The 15,393-nt window shown below is 42.6% G+C and overlaps 2 protein-coding genes across 4 annotated transcripts in view; both read right to left on the reverse strand.

Annotated features, from left to right (window-relative positions):
• Window positions 1-52: 52 nt before the first annotated feature.
• Window positions 53-8,369, reverse strand: neurod6b (neuronal differentiation 6b). Of its 3 annotated transcripts, XM_025052650.1 has the most exons (4): window positions 8,252-8,369; window positions 6,792-6,842; window positions 6,526-6,686; window positions 53-2,491 (listed from the first exon to the last, which is right to left on the reverse strand). In XM_025052650.1, exon 4 carries the CDS (start codon window positions 2,484-2,486, stop codon window positions 1,482-1,484), a length of 1,005 nt encoding a protein of 334 aa, XP_024908418.1. In that variant the 5' UTR covers window positions 2,487-2,491; window positions 6,526-6,686; window positions 6,792-6,842; window positions 8,252-8,369; the 3' UTR covers window positions 53-1,481. The 3 variants fall into 3 exon arrangements, with proteins under 3 accessions (XP_024908418.1, XP_024908419.1, XP_008332703.2); XM_025052651.1 differs by lacking the exon at window positions 6,792-6,842 and having other exon boundaries at window positions 8,252-8,361; XM_008334481.3 differs by lacking the exons at window positions 6,526-6,686; window positions 6,792-6,842; window positions 8,252-8,369 and adding an exon at window positions 2,759-3,092.
• Window positions 8,370-10,589: 2,220 nt separating this feature from the next.
• The window catches only part of LOC103396408 (calcium/calmodulin-dependent 3',5'-cyclic nucleotide phosphodiesterase 1C), a 41,381-nt gene continuing 36,577 nt past the window's right edge, over window positions 10,590-15,393 (reverse strand). The window contains exons 14-17 of the mRNA XM_017042361.2: window positions 14,381-14,556; window positions 13,841-14,080; window positions 13,704-13,760; window positions 10,590-13,470 (exon numbers count right to left, since the gene is read on the reverse strand). Coding sequence (XP_016897850.1) covers window positions 13,454-13,470; window positions 13,704-13,760; window positions 13,841-14,080; window positions 14,381-14,556 — 490 coding nt within the window. The 3' untranslated portion in view covers window positions 10,590-13,453. The remainder of the gene's footprint in view (window positions 13,471-13,703; window positions 13,761-13,840; window positions 14,081-14,380; window positions 14,557-15,393) is intronic.

Raw genomic sequence — 15,393 nt, forward strand, 5'->3', positions numbered from 1 at the left:
AAAATTCCCGTTGGCCTTTTGTTTTTTTCTAAACCAACATTTATTGTTGTGTTTCACTGCATTCAGCTGTCGACCACTGCCACAGGAAGCTGAGCAGCAGCCTCGTCATTTATTCATTTATTGCGACAGAAACATATGTTAAAACACGAACACATTATTTCACGAATATTTCGATCCATAACGAGTTTCCAAGTGTGTGTGTATTCAGAGAAATCCACCAACATCCATCCGTTTATCAATGTAAATGTTCCAAAAACAACAGATCTGATGTGAACAGTCACCACCACAGCTGCTGCTCAGCATTTGATCAGGAAAACAAGTGGGAAAAGTTCACAGCAACGGGTGTTTTTTTTTTTTTTTTTATGTTTTTTTTTTTGCCCCAAATTTTCGGTGCACATCCACTGTCGTCATCCCAACATAAGGCATGTAAATCGGGAAAACATTTTTTCCCACGACACCCACCCCCCAAAAAACAGACTCCTGATCTGGCACTGTTTCATCTTTAGTGAAATATACAACCGTGAAACATAAACAGATATTTGTTTAATTTGAAATGAGTAAAAATGCACATAAAGGTAATAACACTGTGGGACTTTACAATATCTTGTCTGTATTTACATTTTACACATTCAAAAAACGACGCACTGGGAAATAAATAAGCGAACAAATTCATAAATAGATTCATAATTAAATAGATTAATAAATAAATTATATTTTTACATCCACTCCGTTGTCACATTATTGAAACACAAACGCGTTCAGTTTTTTTTTTTTCTGTCCTGGTTTCTTGTCAGATTTCATCAGATGATCGTTATATTCATCAGCAGTTCTTCTTTTTTTTAATGATTAATATTTGCCGTCCGTTTAAAAAAAAACACCAGAGTATATGTAAACCCCGAAGAAACACTTTTCATTTCATTTTAAATGAATAAATACGATATTTGGCTGCCTTGCATAGTTGTTTTTTTTACCTTTTCTGCCCAACAGACTGTAGGATTCAGATAAACTTCAGCACTGATGCCAAACTGCACATCTTTGACATTATTCCCATTTAATTCCATTTAAATTTTACCACTAAAATGCATTTAATGGCAGAAAAACTGCTAATACCAAAAACAGTCCAATAAAATTCTGATTAACCGAACAAACATTTTAGGAAATATTTATGAATTATAAATACATTTGAAAGTGAAGATGCATCTTCATATTTTTCATTCGACCCTTTCTGTTTGTAAACAACATTCCTATGCGTTTCTCTGCCTTCTATGAACACGCACTCAGAACCGAGGACACACAAAATCATCGAACCTAATTTACAAGGTCGTTCGAGAGTTTTTTTTTTTTTTTTAAACAAATACACGGCTAAAATATTTGAATGAAAACGCTTTGTTTGTCTGGACATCCGTTCCCCTTCCGCTCTCCACACCTGGGGGAGGAAATTGCATCTTGGTGTGAAACTTGAACTGTGTCCAGCTGATTGATTAATTATGGAAGGAGCCATTAACTTCCCCCTGTGATTGGAAGGACTGGCCTCGGACGTGCAGGTCGTAGGGGAAGCGGCCCTCCGGGGAGACGCGGTACATAGAGTTGTGGCCCAGAGCCGTGCGCCCTGACGCACTGCAGTAGCGCACGCCGTAGTGGCCGCTTTTGGCGTAGTCTGGAGGATCCTCGTGTTTTAGGGAAAAAATGCCGTTGAAGTTCATCGGGGGGCTCAGCTGGCCGTCGAAATGCGGGCTGCCGCCCTCTGGGGACGGGTTCTCGAAGTAGGACTCGTAGGCGCTGTTGTAGCTGTAGTGTCGGAACGGTTTGGAGCCGCTCTCCAGGCTGCTGCCGCTGTGGCCCGGGGGTGTGTTCACGTCTGTGCCCGGGTACGAGTAAATGGCTTCGTAGGGCGGTCTGCCGGAGAACATGACCTCCCCGTTGTGGTCTGTGAGGAAATTTCGTGCGTTCAGCTGCAAACAGCCGGCCACCAAGTTTGTCGTGGGCTGAGATAATCCTTTGCACAAAGTCTGCACGAAGGCAAGGAGGTCCGGTCTCTTCCCTGCGCTCAGGGTCTCTGACAGGGCCCAGATGTAATTCTTGGCCAGTCTGAGCGTCTCAATCTTGGACAGTTTCTGAGTTTTGGAGTAGCACGGCACAACTTTACGCAGACTCTCCAGCGCCGCGTTCAAGCCGTGCATCCTGCTGCGCTCCCGGGCGTTGGCTTCCATGCGCCGTAGTTTGCCTCTGTCCATCGGATCCTTGCCGGGCTTCCTTTTCCGGGGGCCTCGTTTTTTAGGGAGCTCGCTCTCATCGTCCTCGTCCTCCCTGTCGTCCTCCTCTCTGTCGGAGATGTCGTCCTCGGCCTCCCTCATCACCGAGCTGGACCTGCCCGCGTTGCTTGGTCGTTCCTTCTCCTGACTCTCAGGTAGAAGTTGTCGAGGATAATCGGCACCGAACCGCGGCTCGCACATCACATGAGTTTCATCGAATGGCAGTGTCAACATAATTCCTGTGCGACCAAGGCAGAGACAAGACCCGTGAGCACAGATCACAGCGACCTCTTTTCAAGGTTGTCACTTAATTACCTCATCAATGATGGAGAAAAGAAAAAACCCAACATAAATGAGATAAACATAAAAAAAACCCTCTCACAAACAAGTTAAAATCATAAACCACATGGGAAGTTACAGCAGCTTGTTACTTTTACCCAAGATAATTGTGGAGAACTTAGCATATTTACTCCAACTAATAATAATAATAATAATAATAATAATACCTGCAGAAGTCGTGCACCTTGCATGGTCCCAAATACCTCCAGTGAATCTGAGCTGCTGCTCCTTCTCTAGTACCAGACCAATTAAAAGAAAAAGAACCTCAGTCTCTGCTTTAGTGTTCCTTCTCTCTCCCTCTCTCTCTCTCTCCCTCACTCTCTCTCCCTCTCTCTCTCTGCCTCTCTCTCCTTCCGTCTCTCTTTGAGGAATGACACTCATGCCAACAACGGGTACCCATGCCATCTGCCGCTGACGTCTTGTGGCAGCCGAGACCACGTGTTCAGTGTCCCGTGGGACCTCCATTCCGTACCGATCATCTGGCAGCTCCGGTAATGGGCACCGGGAGGCCTGCTTTAGCCGTCAGAAACACAGAGCGGAGAGGGATAACAACCAGTATCGGCTTCTCTCCTTGTAAAAGATGAATTAATGACATATTTGTCTCAAAGCAGTGCAGGCTCAGAGAGGAAGACCGACGAGGTCTGCAGACCTGTCAACAGGTGGAAAGGTCTTTCAATGAGTCAAGCAAACCGAGTCAAATCCAACAAATTCTCCAATGTTGGAATTCAAACGTATGTTCCTGAGCTGAGATGAACTGTGCGGTGAAATAGCAAAAAATGGAAACGTGCAAAGACGAAACACAGAAGCCGTATTTTTGATTCTAAAGCAGAAATAATTATGATGCAAAAATGCAAAAAGAAGTCAGTGGAATTACTATTAAAACCAAGGAGAGAATAGAAGGATCTCGACAATAAAACCATGATAAAAGTGTTCACATTAAATGTAAATGTGTCACAATATCTCTATCTGTCAACACACACAGGTGGGGTCACTGTCACGTCTCCTTCAGAGACCCCCCCGGCCCTTCCACCCCCCCCTGATTAAAATACACTAAATTAGAACAATTACAGATGAGGAGCCTCCAGTATAGGCAAAACAAAAGGCACCTCTGGACGAGGAGGATTTTATTTACAGAGGAGGCGTTTACTGCGGGTGTAAAAATATAATGTTGTGTTCAGGGCCTTGGACACCTCCAAGACCCGTGTGTCGTAGCTCAGCATGCAAACATCAGAGGTGATGTCACAGCGAATAAAAAGTGCGAGGTTGCGTCTCCACAACTTCAACACATGTCAGAATGTTGTTGAAAGAACAGTGGCTGCGACGACATTGGCTGACAGCCACGATCGCGACTCGTTGATCTCATGTCAACACAAAGCAGCGGTTAAACTGTCACGGCCGCGTCAGGTCAGGGCGGTGACGGAAAATGTTTTTACTGAGGTGTTAGATTACCTCATCAAAATGATGTACATATACACACACACTGTGAAAACATCTGGTCTCTAGATCAACCACTGGTCTTTCTGAACTGAGTTTGTATGTTCCTGAGTGTTCTCTGTCCAAACACATGTATGAGGAGTTTAAATGTTTAGACTTAATTGGCAGCAGGTCCAGGGATTACAGCGCCCTCTACTGTTGACCCCAGGCATTTCCATCAGCTCTCCTGTGACCCCGACAGAGGTTGAACAGCAGAGGAAGAAATGATACGACAGTACGAATACTTCTGTCATTTGTTTATCAATGACCTCGAACCATCATAACTAAAAAACGGAGCCACAACCAATGTTCAATAATAAATACAAATATTTAATAAAAAAAATAAGGTGAAGAAATTCCACCAGGCGCCTCGGGCCGGTGAATACCACAGTAGTATTCACGGCGCTTGTACCTCAGGACCATAGACATTAAATACACTCTGTGGAAAAGGCCCAGTGGCAAGCTGCCAAATCCACAGTGGGCCACAGCTGGCACTCGATATGGGTATATGCCCTCCTCAGTTATGTGGAACGCACACACAAGCGCGCGCGCACACACAGGCGTGTGTCTGTAAATGACCTTGTTGCAAGGAGAATCAATTAAAGCAACTTATCATTCTCTGTGTATTGGACACCACAGGACATTGATCAGCAGAATGTGGCCGTGGATCCACCGTGTTCACAGATCACATGACGACAGCACACACGCAAAATGCTATACGTTAATGTACTTCGATGTACGAGTACAGCCGGTGTGTACTGTACATGAAAGAAGTGGGGAGAAAACAGTCGCTTCCTCGACAACAACCCCCCCCAAAAAATGCCTCAGCTGGTCGGCTGCTCGTTCTGGTCCAGCAGAACCCCCCGCCCAAATACACACACTTTCAAACACACACACACACACATCTGATGAGTCAAACTCCCCATCTCAGACTAATCAGTTGACTGCACTAATTGCAAATGCAAATATGCAAATTTATATTAATTAATTACTCCACTAATTAGTTCTCTTGTCTTTTCAGGTAATAAATCATAGTGTGGTTGAGAGAGAGAGAGACAGAGACAGAGAGAGAGAGATGCCAGTAATCTTTTGTCTGCCTGGAATCCAGGTCTGGGTCTGGATCCGATCCTGGGATGTTTCCAGAACAGGTACCAGTCACAGCGCCCCCCACTGAGAGTCAACTTTGGAGTTTTCACATCATTTCTCGCCCAATTAATTATTTCCACTGATATTTCATGTTCCATGGATCCACGGGTGGAGGCAGTGTGGTTGGAGAGGTTGGTAAATCAGACATCTCGCTGACTTTCTTGCCTGTCAGCTCCTTTAATTATCACATTATCAGCTTTTATAGACGTGAGGCGTGGTGCGGAGCTGCAAATGAAGCCGCCGTCGGCCGCGTGCTGAGCTGCAAAGGTTTCCTCTCTGGATGTCGGCATTTACATAAAGGGGAGTCCGTGTTGGGGTGAGGCGGTCGAGGGGTTGGGGGTGACGGGGTTAGGACAACGCAGTGTTGACGAACACTCATTACACCGTTTGGAATTGTTTTAAAACACTGGTTTCTTGGAATCAATTATTGGTTGAAATCACACGTGAACTGACATGAAGCAGAAGGAGGCTCCAAGAATAGACGGGGAAAAACGTGCGCCTCCTTTTTTTAATTTTTTTTTGTCACTGACTCTGTAATGAGGTCTGAGTTGTTAATTTTCAGTTTCTCAACAAACCAACAAATCCCACTGTTTATTTTACATCGCTTTACACCGAGGTGCACGTACGAATAAGTCGACACCAAAAGAGGGAAACTAAATAAGGAAGTGTGCAATGAACTGTAAACTCAATAATATTAATAATAATTACCAGAACTGAATGATGGGTAATACCCTGGTGTGTATATATACCTGTTGGTTTACATGTTGGCTGTCACACCATAAACCTGTTGTTTATGTTGTGTGCACAGTGATTATCTTGACTTATACATTTGCACTGTATTCTGCTTATTTTTAACACCTGAAGCGTTAAACACTTTTATTTCTGGAATGTAAAGTTTTCACAGAAATAAAAAACTCCAGGGGATTTGAACACAGCTGAGAACACTGTCGTCTGTCACCAGGAAAAGAACTACAGTATTGGTTTAACTGTGGTTCATTAGAACTTTAGAGAATTTAGAGCTGATAACCATCCCCTTCTCCTATTGGTCAGATCTGTAACAGCCGAGCTGCACTTGCACAAGATACGACAACTCATTTTGTTGTGAAATTTTATTATTATTATTATTTGACAGTTTGAACAGACCGTGAACAGCAGCTCTGTGTTGAAAACCACTGGGTTTTATTTTCTAATCATTTTATTTTGGTATAAAATATATATATATATATTTATGATTTTGAATATAAACATGTGAGAATTGCAGGAGGCCAAACTATGGTTGTGGACTGCAGAGTTGCAGTGTTTGGAGACTGATTACCAGAGGCCAGGTCCTGGACGAGTGCCCTCCAGCTGTGCTGTTCTACCCAATTAGAAAGTCCATATGCTGCCGCACTCAGCTGCTCGGTGGCCACACCTCCCACTCACACCAGTGGAGCACTGGTTTGTGGTTCTGTCGGAGGCTTCACATGTCACCGGTGTCTGTCACAACACAAAGACGCAGAGAAAGACATTAGACCTGTGTCCACATACGCCCGGTCCCATACGTCGGCAACGTTCAGTGACATCATGTCGTCAGAGTCTCACTTCTGTCTCAGGAGCCTCAGCCGCTGCAGCTCTCTCTTAATCCCAGCTCTCCTACTCACACACAAACACAGTGACTGCAGCTGCCACTGCTGCTCTGACAGAAAACACACAGGTATTTAAGTGGGTGGTGAAGAAATGCTAATAGTATTCAAATATGGGGGCATGAATAATGGATATGTTTTCAAAGTGTATAATGTAAAGATGTTGGACCCGTCTTCAGACGGAGACGGGATGCAGACGTGCAGCGCTGCTGCGGGCGACCCCTACTTTTTTTTTTTCAAAGCACAATCTGTTCGCACGCGTTCAAAGTGGCTGTGACAATCTGCCATGGGTAAAAATGCAGGGAGAAAGTGATAGGTTAAATAAAAACTTGTCAGAAAGCATGTCTGAGGGAAGAGTCCTGTACTCTGACGTGTGTCAGCGTGTGGAAAATAAACGGTGGTAACGGATTTAAACACACACACAGGGTAGGTTCTGTTACCAATGTCTGTCGTTATGTTTATTTAAAATTGTATTGAGCACTTTAGTCAGACTGGATAAATACATCAAATACATGTGTATCTTTGGTATAACTATACAGGTGGGGACAAAATGACAATTCTCAAATTCTAACTTAGTGAGAGGCGATTCTGAGGCCGTTTTAGAATTAGGTGCAGGCTAGAGTAAAGGGATGGATTAAGATTAGAGCGTATTTAATAGTTTAATGCATACGTGTCAAACTCAAGGCCCGGGGGCCAAATGCGGCCCGCCAAGCCATTTTGTGTGGCCCGCGGGAGCTTAAAAAGCATTTAAAAAAAGTCCATGCAGCAGAGTTTATCAACCTATGAAATTAAACGTTTTATTACACAGCAATGAACAATATAAGATAGCTTGAATTTTAAAATATTGCCAGATTATTGTCAAATAAAGAAAGTAAATGGAAACATTTTTTTTAAAGAAGTAAACTTGAATTTTTTTCATTTTTTCACTGTGTCCCACTGCGGGCCAGTACCAAAGGACCTATGAACTGGTACTGGTCCGCGAACCGGGTGTTGGGGACCCCTGATCTATACAGTGTTCCATTTAAAACCGGCCCTTCAAGGGGAACTGGCGAACTGGTTTAATGCATCATGTTTTTGGTTTGAAGTAGTTTGAAAGTGAAACTGTACAAAAATGACAATGGAAAGGAATTGTGTACTGACCAAAGACAGTGACAAAATTGTGTTATATATAAAAATAAAAACACACACCCTTCACTATCTCATAAAATTCTGATTATGTGGAGTGCAATGAAAACAAACACTCTTAATTTCACACATCAACAAATAAACATCTTTTCAAACATTGTTAAAAGTTGAAATTTAAACTTTTCTAAAAGTTGTCAAAGTAACATAAACTGAACCACAGCTCTGAGCCACTACGACAGAAACTCATCTGTATTCATTAAGAACACGTTTGGACACAGCGTAGTGATGACTGACCAGGAGCTCTTTCACTGCAGACTCTGTTGTTTGTGATAAAACAGGAAACCCACAGCTGTGATCAATAACAGTGCCGATCACCCAGTCTGCTCCACGGTGTCGCCCTGCTGCACTTTCTTACCTCACTGGGACGATCACTGCACCTGGGCCTTCATTAAAGGAACCGGCGTCACCTGTGGTTGGCCTGCGACCCATAAAAGGAGCCGTGAGAGAAAAGTCTGTTGTTGGGAGATGGGAGCAGACGTTCCTTACAGTGGCACATGTCACGAGATCAGGTTGACACAGTGAAAGAACATAAATTAATTATTAGACTGAGGAAGGAAGATTATCTTAATTTAATTCAAATAAAATCAAACTCATATCTTGCCTCATCTACTGATAAACACACTGCTGTAACCATGGTGGGGGCCTCTGCTGCCCCTAGTGTCCAGCCTCCACAGTTACATGTGAAGAGCTCCACTCCTCACTTAACAGACATCCAGAAAAAGAAGCTCTTGGAAACCAGCACACACGGCTTTCTCCTGTTATGGGGTCAGCCTGGAGTCAATATGAGGGAAGCCTGGCTCTTTAAGACTTGGTCCAATTCCCAGACTCAGCAGCAGATTGAGCCACAGGGGCCTTTGATTCTGGGCCTGTGATCAGTCACTCTGAATAGAGCTGTGTGCTCTCTCTGGAACATCGACAGGGTTTCATTCTGATTAATCAGCTCGATGTGTACATGCTTTACACAGTGTCGTTATGTGACATGAAGCTGTGGAACGTGTTGATCACATCATCAGGTTCGATTTCCGTGCGACAAAACCTGCGACCTTCACTGAGGTAGTCTTCTCAGTGAAGGTCACAGGTTTAAATCTTATGCACAACACAACAAATCATTTCGTGGCCCCTTTAAAAACACATTTTAATTGGTTGAACGGATTTTATTTTTCCAAAGGTATTCTGTGTATTATCCTTTCAAATCATCCATGTCTCCTGAAGAATGAAAGAGTTTATTAAGCTGTTAAATCAAACGATGCAGCCACCGGGCTCACACATATGTGCTGATCTCATCACTCTGGCCTAGAGTTAAATAGAAGGTAGAAGAAAAAAAACAAACAAAAAACAACCTCATTTGCACTTTTTAGATTTATTTGAAAAACAGATTTTTTGATGACCGACACCACGGTTGTATAAATCAACCGTGAGCCGGAACACACTCCTAAAAGAACAAATTCTACTTTGCAGCCGCATCGAATCACTCTTTTAGGCCATAATAAGCACTAACTTCTCTTTAAAATACTGTTGATGGCTTTTGGTTACAGGCTCTTCCCATTCTCGTGCCTGGCAAAGGTCTTTTATGGTGGGGGACATAATACAAGATTTCTGTTCTAGTGCAAACACAGTGGCCACGGGCACCAAGGAACAGCTGCTGTATAATTGAATTAGCATCCGCCTTCTGCTCCGGCACTCAGTGCAGTGCAGAGAACTCATAGCCGTCCCTCCATAAGTTCCATCAACCTGTCCATGAATATACATGATACTCGGGGTAAACATTAGTTCTGTGTCCGGAGTTTGTGCCGTCGCCTCTGCGGTGCAATAAGAGCAATGCGCTGACTGTCCTGAGAGGGCGACATCATTCATAATAAAGCAGTAAATCGATTTATTAGAGCTGCAAGCCCGGTGCAGCAGTGGTGCTGAACCATGGTATATGGAATCCAACAGCGACATCTAGTGGAAAAACGTGGTGGAGCAACGGCAAATAATGGTCATATATTATATTATATTATATACATACAGTATATATAGTTATTAGCTTGTGTTACTGGACTTTTTTCCATTACTATAGACAGTTACTATAATTAAAAAGTCCTGTATTTGTCCCACAATGTGAATATTATGTCAGATAGACATGAATCTAAAGACATAAATCAATATTTACTTATTCTTTTCTAAGGCTCAACTAACTTACCACAAAATACCACGGAGAGAAAAATGTTAGGTAAATAGCAGCTGGATTTAAACTAACTGAATAGCAGCTTAAAATGAAGAAGGTTAAAGTGAGAAAGAAAAGAAGAAACGACAGAAAGACATGATCTGAGCCCTTTGAGTCCAGATTTATTGATACAACTGTGCAGTCACAGAGCATGGTGGCACACACGGCCGCATGGCCGGCATGGGACGCACACACACACACACACTTGCACGCACACACACACACCGTTCACCACCGTTACTCCTACTCACCTCAGTGATTTTTTTTTTTTTTGACAAAATGTTAGAAGTGGGAGTTAACATTTGAGAATATAGATTTGTCTGATATGTAGGTTTAAAAATTTAACTTTTGGCTTTTTGTGGTGACGGTTGTCCATCCAGCATCACACCGTCCAATGTCACGCTGCCATTTTCTCCACACACACCCACCCACCCACACCCACCCACACACCCCCACACACACACTCTCATTGATAGAGCAGGTCACAGTGAGGAGATCAGAAATGCACATTTAGTATTCTCAGCAGTCTCTCTCTCTCTCTCTCTCTCCCTCACACACACACCCAGTCACACACATCCGTGATCTACATCCCTCTGACTTCAGTAAGCAGAACAGTTTGAAATCAGTCATTACAGAGAATAAACGAGGGGAAAAGCAATAAACAAACAACAATCTGTTCCAGAGGAAACCGTTACCAAACACCATGTTCAGCAGTCTTCACGTGTCCTAAATACGGCTAGGTTTCTAATTATGCTCTGTATAAATTACTGCTAAACATTCCTACAGTTGGCTATCACAGTAGCATGTGAAAGAGCAGACAACAAGACTGTACACGTGATCGGTCCTCGGTTCAGACAACCAGCTTCTGGTTTGTTTGTTCTTTTTAAATTGGCTTTTCCTCGGTATGCTTAAAATTTTAGAAATGTTTTTGTGGCCGGAGAGCTGGTGAGGATAAACACATTGAACAGATTCAACAAAGAAAGGCAAAAATTAGAGGGTGAAAAAAGTTACTTTTCCATTTCTTCTGAGTCAAAAAATAAAAATAATTAAAACAGTTCTTTTAAAGGGGAAAACATACACTGTAGTGCACGAAACGGCTAAAAATGTACTTGAAAAAACAAAACAAAACAAAACAAAACTATCCCATTATAAAAACTAAACCTCTGCAACATCAAATTGCAGACATTAAAGAATTTCCTGCCGTTTTCTAAAATACGCCTTCCCACGAGGCTGCTTCAGTGTTGAAATAGTGAAAGATTGTAACTCGTCGTTCGACTGAACCTGGATCAGCACAGATTCAGATGACATCACAAGAGTGGTTTGAAAGGTGTGGGGGAAAAAAAGAAAAAAAGAAGCACATGTATAGTATAAGTTTCAGCCAGGTGGCTTGCTAACCACTGACTATTTCTTTAGGTTTATAGTAGTGTCGTGTGACAAACGGGTGGGATTCTAGTGTTCCTGCTGGAATAGAAAAAACAAAGAGGATAAAAATAATTCCTACCTTCTAGAACCTCATAGAAAGAATTCTTTGTTCACCAGTTTTCAAACTAATATATATATATACTTATATATTTATATATATATAGTACACGGATTAGAATGGGCAGCAGTATTCACATGTATTGTTTTTTTTTGTTTGTTTTTTTTTTAACAACATGCCAAGAACACGATCTCGACACGATAAGTTCGGGAGATTCTTAAAAAAATATATAAATAAAAGTGCACAATAATTGAGGGGGAAAAAAAAACATACCCATATTTTTTTCAAATACTGCCCAAATGCTTGTTGCTTGTTTCCCTTCCTTTGTCATGTGTCAATACACACAAAGTACATAGAGCAGTCAAAGCCAAACCAGCAGGGCGGGGGTTCGTTATGGTACAAATGCACAGTAAGCAAACTTTGCATCTTCTTTTACACAGCATCACAAGCTCAAAAAAAACCCCCCCGGTAAACAAGAACGAGAAGCAGATACAGTTTGGACGTCGTTGTCACAAGCGCGATGGCTAATAGTTGTACAAACACAGTAGAAACACACTGGTTCAACATTACACCGACATCAGGATGACAAGCTGCTGGAGCTGAACAACTGCCTGCGACAGCTGCAGCACACGAGAAGGCATTGGAAATAATAACAAGTCTTTTCAACAACGAAACTACAGCGCCTCCGGTGGCAGACGGATGCAACAACAACAGGTAGAGGAACCGAACGAAAAGACTGTGTGTAGACCATGACGTCATTGATGCATCTGAGGGTGTGATATGTCTGATATATGTCAGATTTGCATTCTATTTCTTGGATTTCCTTCTTTTTTATACACTACATTATATTACAATATATTTAAAAAATATATTTGGACTGAAGAATTCTACTGTGGCTCCGTTCTGTGCATGTAAATTCAAATTTAAATATATTGTGAAGATGACATGAGACACGCACACGCGCGCACACATACATGAACTTTATCATCTTGGCTGCAGGAACAGAAACAGTTTCTGTTTTTTAAAGAAAAGCAAGAAGTGGAAAGGATAGGTATAAAATAGAGTTGCCCTCTGTCAAAACCAAGCTGTACTGCACTCACACTCTAACTGCTCCTCTTCAGAACGATCGTTTTTGCCGATGTTATTCAACGGTTGGTGCTCCAGGTTCCACACTTGGACTACGGAGCCTCTCTGTAGCAGCTGTGGAAGCTCCTCACCCTTCATATGTACGCAGTGCTTCTCTCCCAACACAGACATGTGAACGTAATGACAAACATAAATGAACATATTAAAAAAAAAGTTGCCAAAAACCTTTAAAGTTTAACTTTGATTTGTGATGCCAAAATCTAATAATTGAGTAACGAGAAGGGAAAGTGTTGAGGAAGATTTTGACCCCCCCCCCCCCCCCCATAACAGGAGACACAGCCTTTCACTGGCTCCTATAGACCTCTACCATCACCTGCAGTTTAAAAAAAACCCAACATATTTATATTTATCAATAAGCAGGAGGGAGTAATGCACATGGGTGTAGCCGTTATCTCTATGTACACGGGCACTGGAGTATAAATGCAGGAAAAGTAAAAACATCCCAAAGACGAAATGGAAGTGAAGGTGTGACTTTCTTGGTGTCCCCCAGAGGGCGCTGCAGTCCAAGAGATGGCCTGTGCCTCCAGCGTGAGCTTCTCCCAGTCGTTAGTTTAGAGACAGATTCAGTCCGAATTTGCTGGAAAAAAAATCAAAGCTGGCTTGGCTATTCCATCTCTTCTTCTGATGAAGACAGGAAAAAAAAACAAAACAATGGTTTGAAACAGACATGGAGAAAATGTATCATCTGATCCTACAATAAAAGTCCTTATAATACTGTCGTAGTATTTCATGAAGCTCCTGGTGATGAAAAGAGAAGAATTCTCTGAGCTGTTTCTGTCGTCAGCGTCAGTCAACTCACCGTCAACACTTTTGTTCTTGTGTGTTTCTGTCGTCAGCGTCAGTAACAAACTCACCGTCAACACTTTTGTTCTTGTTTTCCTGTGGAGACTCGGCTCCTTCAGACAACTCTCCTGAAAAAAAAAAGTTCAAATATTTTTGGTAAGTTACGTCACAACAGCGAGACGTTATAAACCATGTGACGGGGACAAACCGTTATGCAGAGGAGGAAGATCCTTTTGTGCCGTGCTTCCAGAACGTTCTCCCTCGTCCGTTTCCACCTTGTTTCCATCCGTTTGTCTGCTGACCTGTGACGACTCGGAGGGCGACTCCTGTTCCATTTTGTTCTCCTTTGGTTCTGGCTGTGAGGTCTGGGACTGGGCCTCCTGCGGCTCCATCGTCGCCTCCTGCTGGGCCCGCTCCTCCGCCTCCTTTTTAGCTCTTTCCTCTGCCTCTGTGGTCACACACACACACACACACACACGGTGAGAAGGTTTGGTTCCATCACTGGTCTAAGATGATTTAATTTGGTAGAAAAAGGAAAAAAACATTTTTTTATCTGCTGCTTACCATTTGATAGAAAAGGGGAAAAAAAAAACATTTTTTTATCTGCTGCTTAAGCCGTTGGAGGGTCAGGGGTCAGGGGTCAAGTCAGGGTTGGATTAACCTGGTCTCTGACCATCTACTGAGCTGGGATCTACTGTGTGTGTGTGTGTGTTTCTGGTGTTCCATCGGCCTCTCTCACACACAGTACCTTTGGTAGCCTGAGTTTTCCACCTCTCCCTGTTCTGATAAACCTCTTCGTTCCACAGAGACTTGAAGTTCTTGATGTCCACCGTCAGCAGGGAGCACTGGCCCGACGAGCCGCTGTCGGAGCCTGTGCTCTTCACACTGTGTCTCTTCGCTTCATCTGAGCTGATGCTGTTCAGACTGGACAGGTCAAAAAACACAGAGAAAGAAGTTGGTTAATATTAGTTAAAGTTAGTTAGTGACCAGTTATCCCTGTCACTGGAACCACTGTCATATTATTATTGATTTTTCTTTTTAAATATCATTGTATTCCTCTGACTAATTCTGTTCGTTTTAGTGACTTTTTTGACCTTTTTTTAAATGGTATCAGAGAACAAAGGTTAGTTGTGAGCTCTGGGTGAAAACAACAAAACACCTACTTTTCACCTCACGGGGGCGCTAAATGCACACTTTTCGCCATTAGGGTGAAAACAACAAAACACCAGTTCAAAACACTACTTTTCACCTCACGAGGGCGCTAAATGCACACTTTTCGCCATTCAGAGTAGGTAGCGTACTTGTTTGTTGAACACAGCATGTTAAGACAGCTAAAAATGTCACTTGTTGTTTGGGGGTTTTCAACACGGAGACATAATTAGAGTCAGAGCGACTTTTACTCTCGGAGGAATCCAAGGTAATTATGGCACTTAAAAACCACTATTGCCTGATTGCAGCAATTTGCATCAAATTTAGAACTCAATCTTTGAGTCATAACTCAGTCAATAATGGGCTGGTATACAAATTTTGACATTCAGTGTTAGTTATCATCACCCTGTTGTCTGTGGTAAATACATGTCCATAAATCTGTGTAGGAATCAGACGAAGCAGCTCATTAGGGCTCGGGGTTGTCTGAGAAAAGAAAAGAAAAAAAAGTTCGCACGAGCAAAAAACGGTGACATTTGTTTGTGAATTATGGTGAAGGGTAATACAGTAGCTAATTTGGCTCGATTCATAAAAAGAATGCCATTTATCCTTAGT

The sequence above is a fragment of the Cynoglossus semilaevis genome, chromosome 20 (genome assembly GCF_000523025.1).
Source record: "Cynoglossus semilaevis isolate Cse_v1.0 chromosome 20, Cse_v1.0, whole genome shotgun sequence".
Taxonomy (NCBI): Eukaryota; Metazoa; Chordata; class Actinopteri; order Pleuronectiformes; family Cynoglossidae; genus Cynoglossus; species Cynoglossus semilaevis.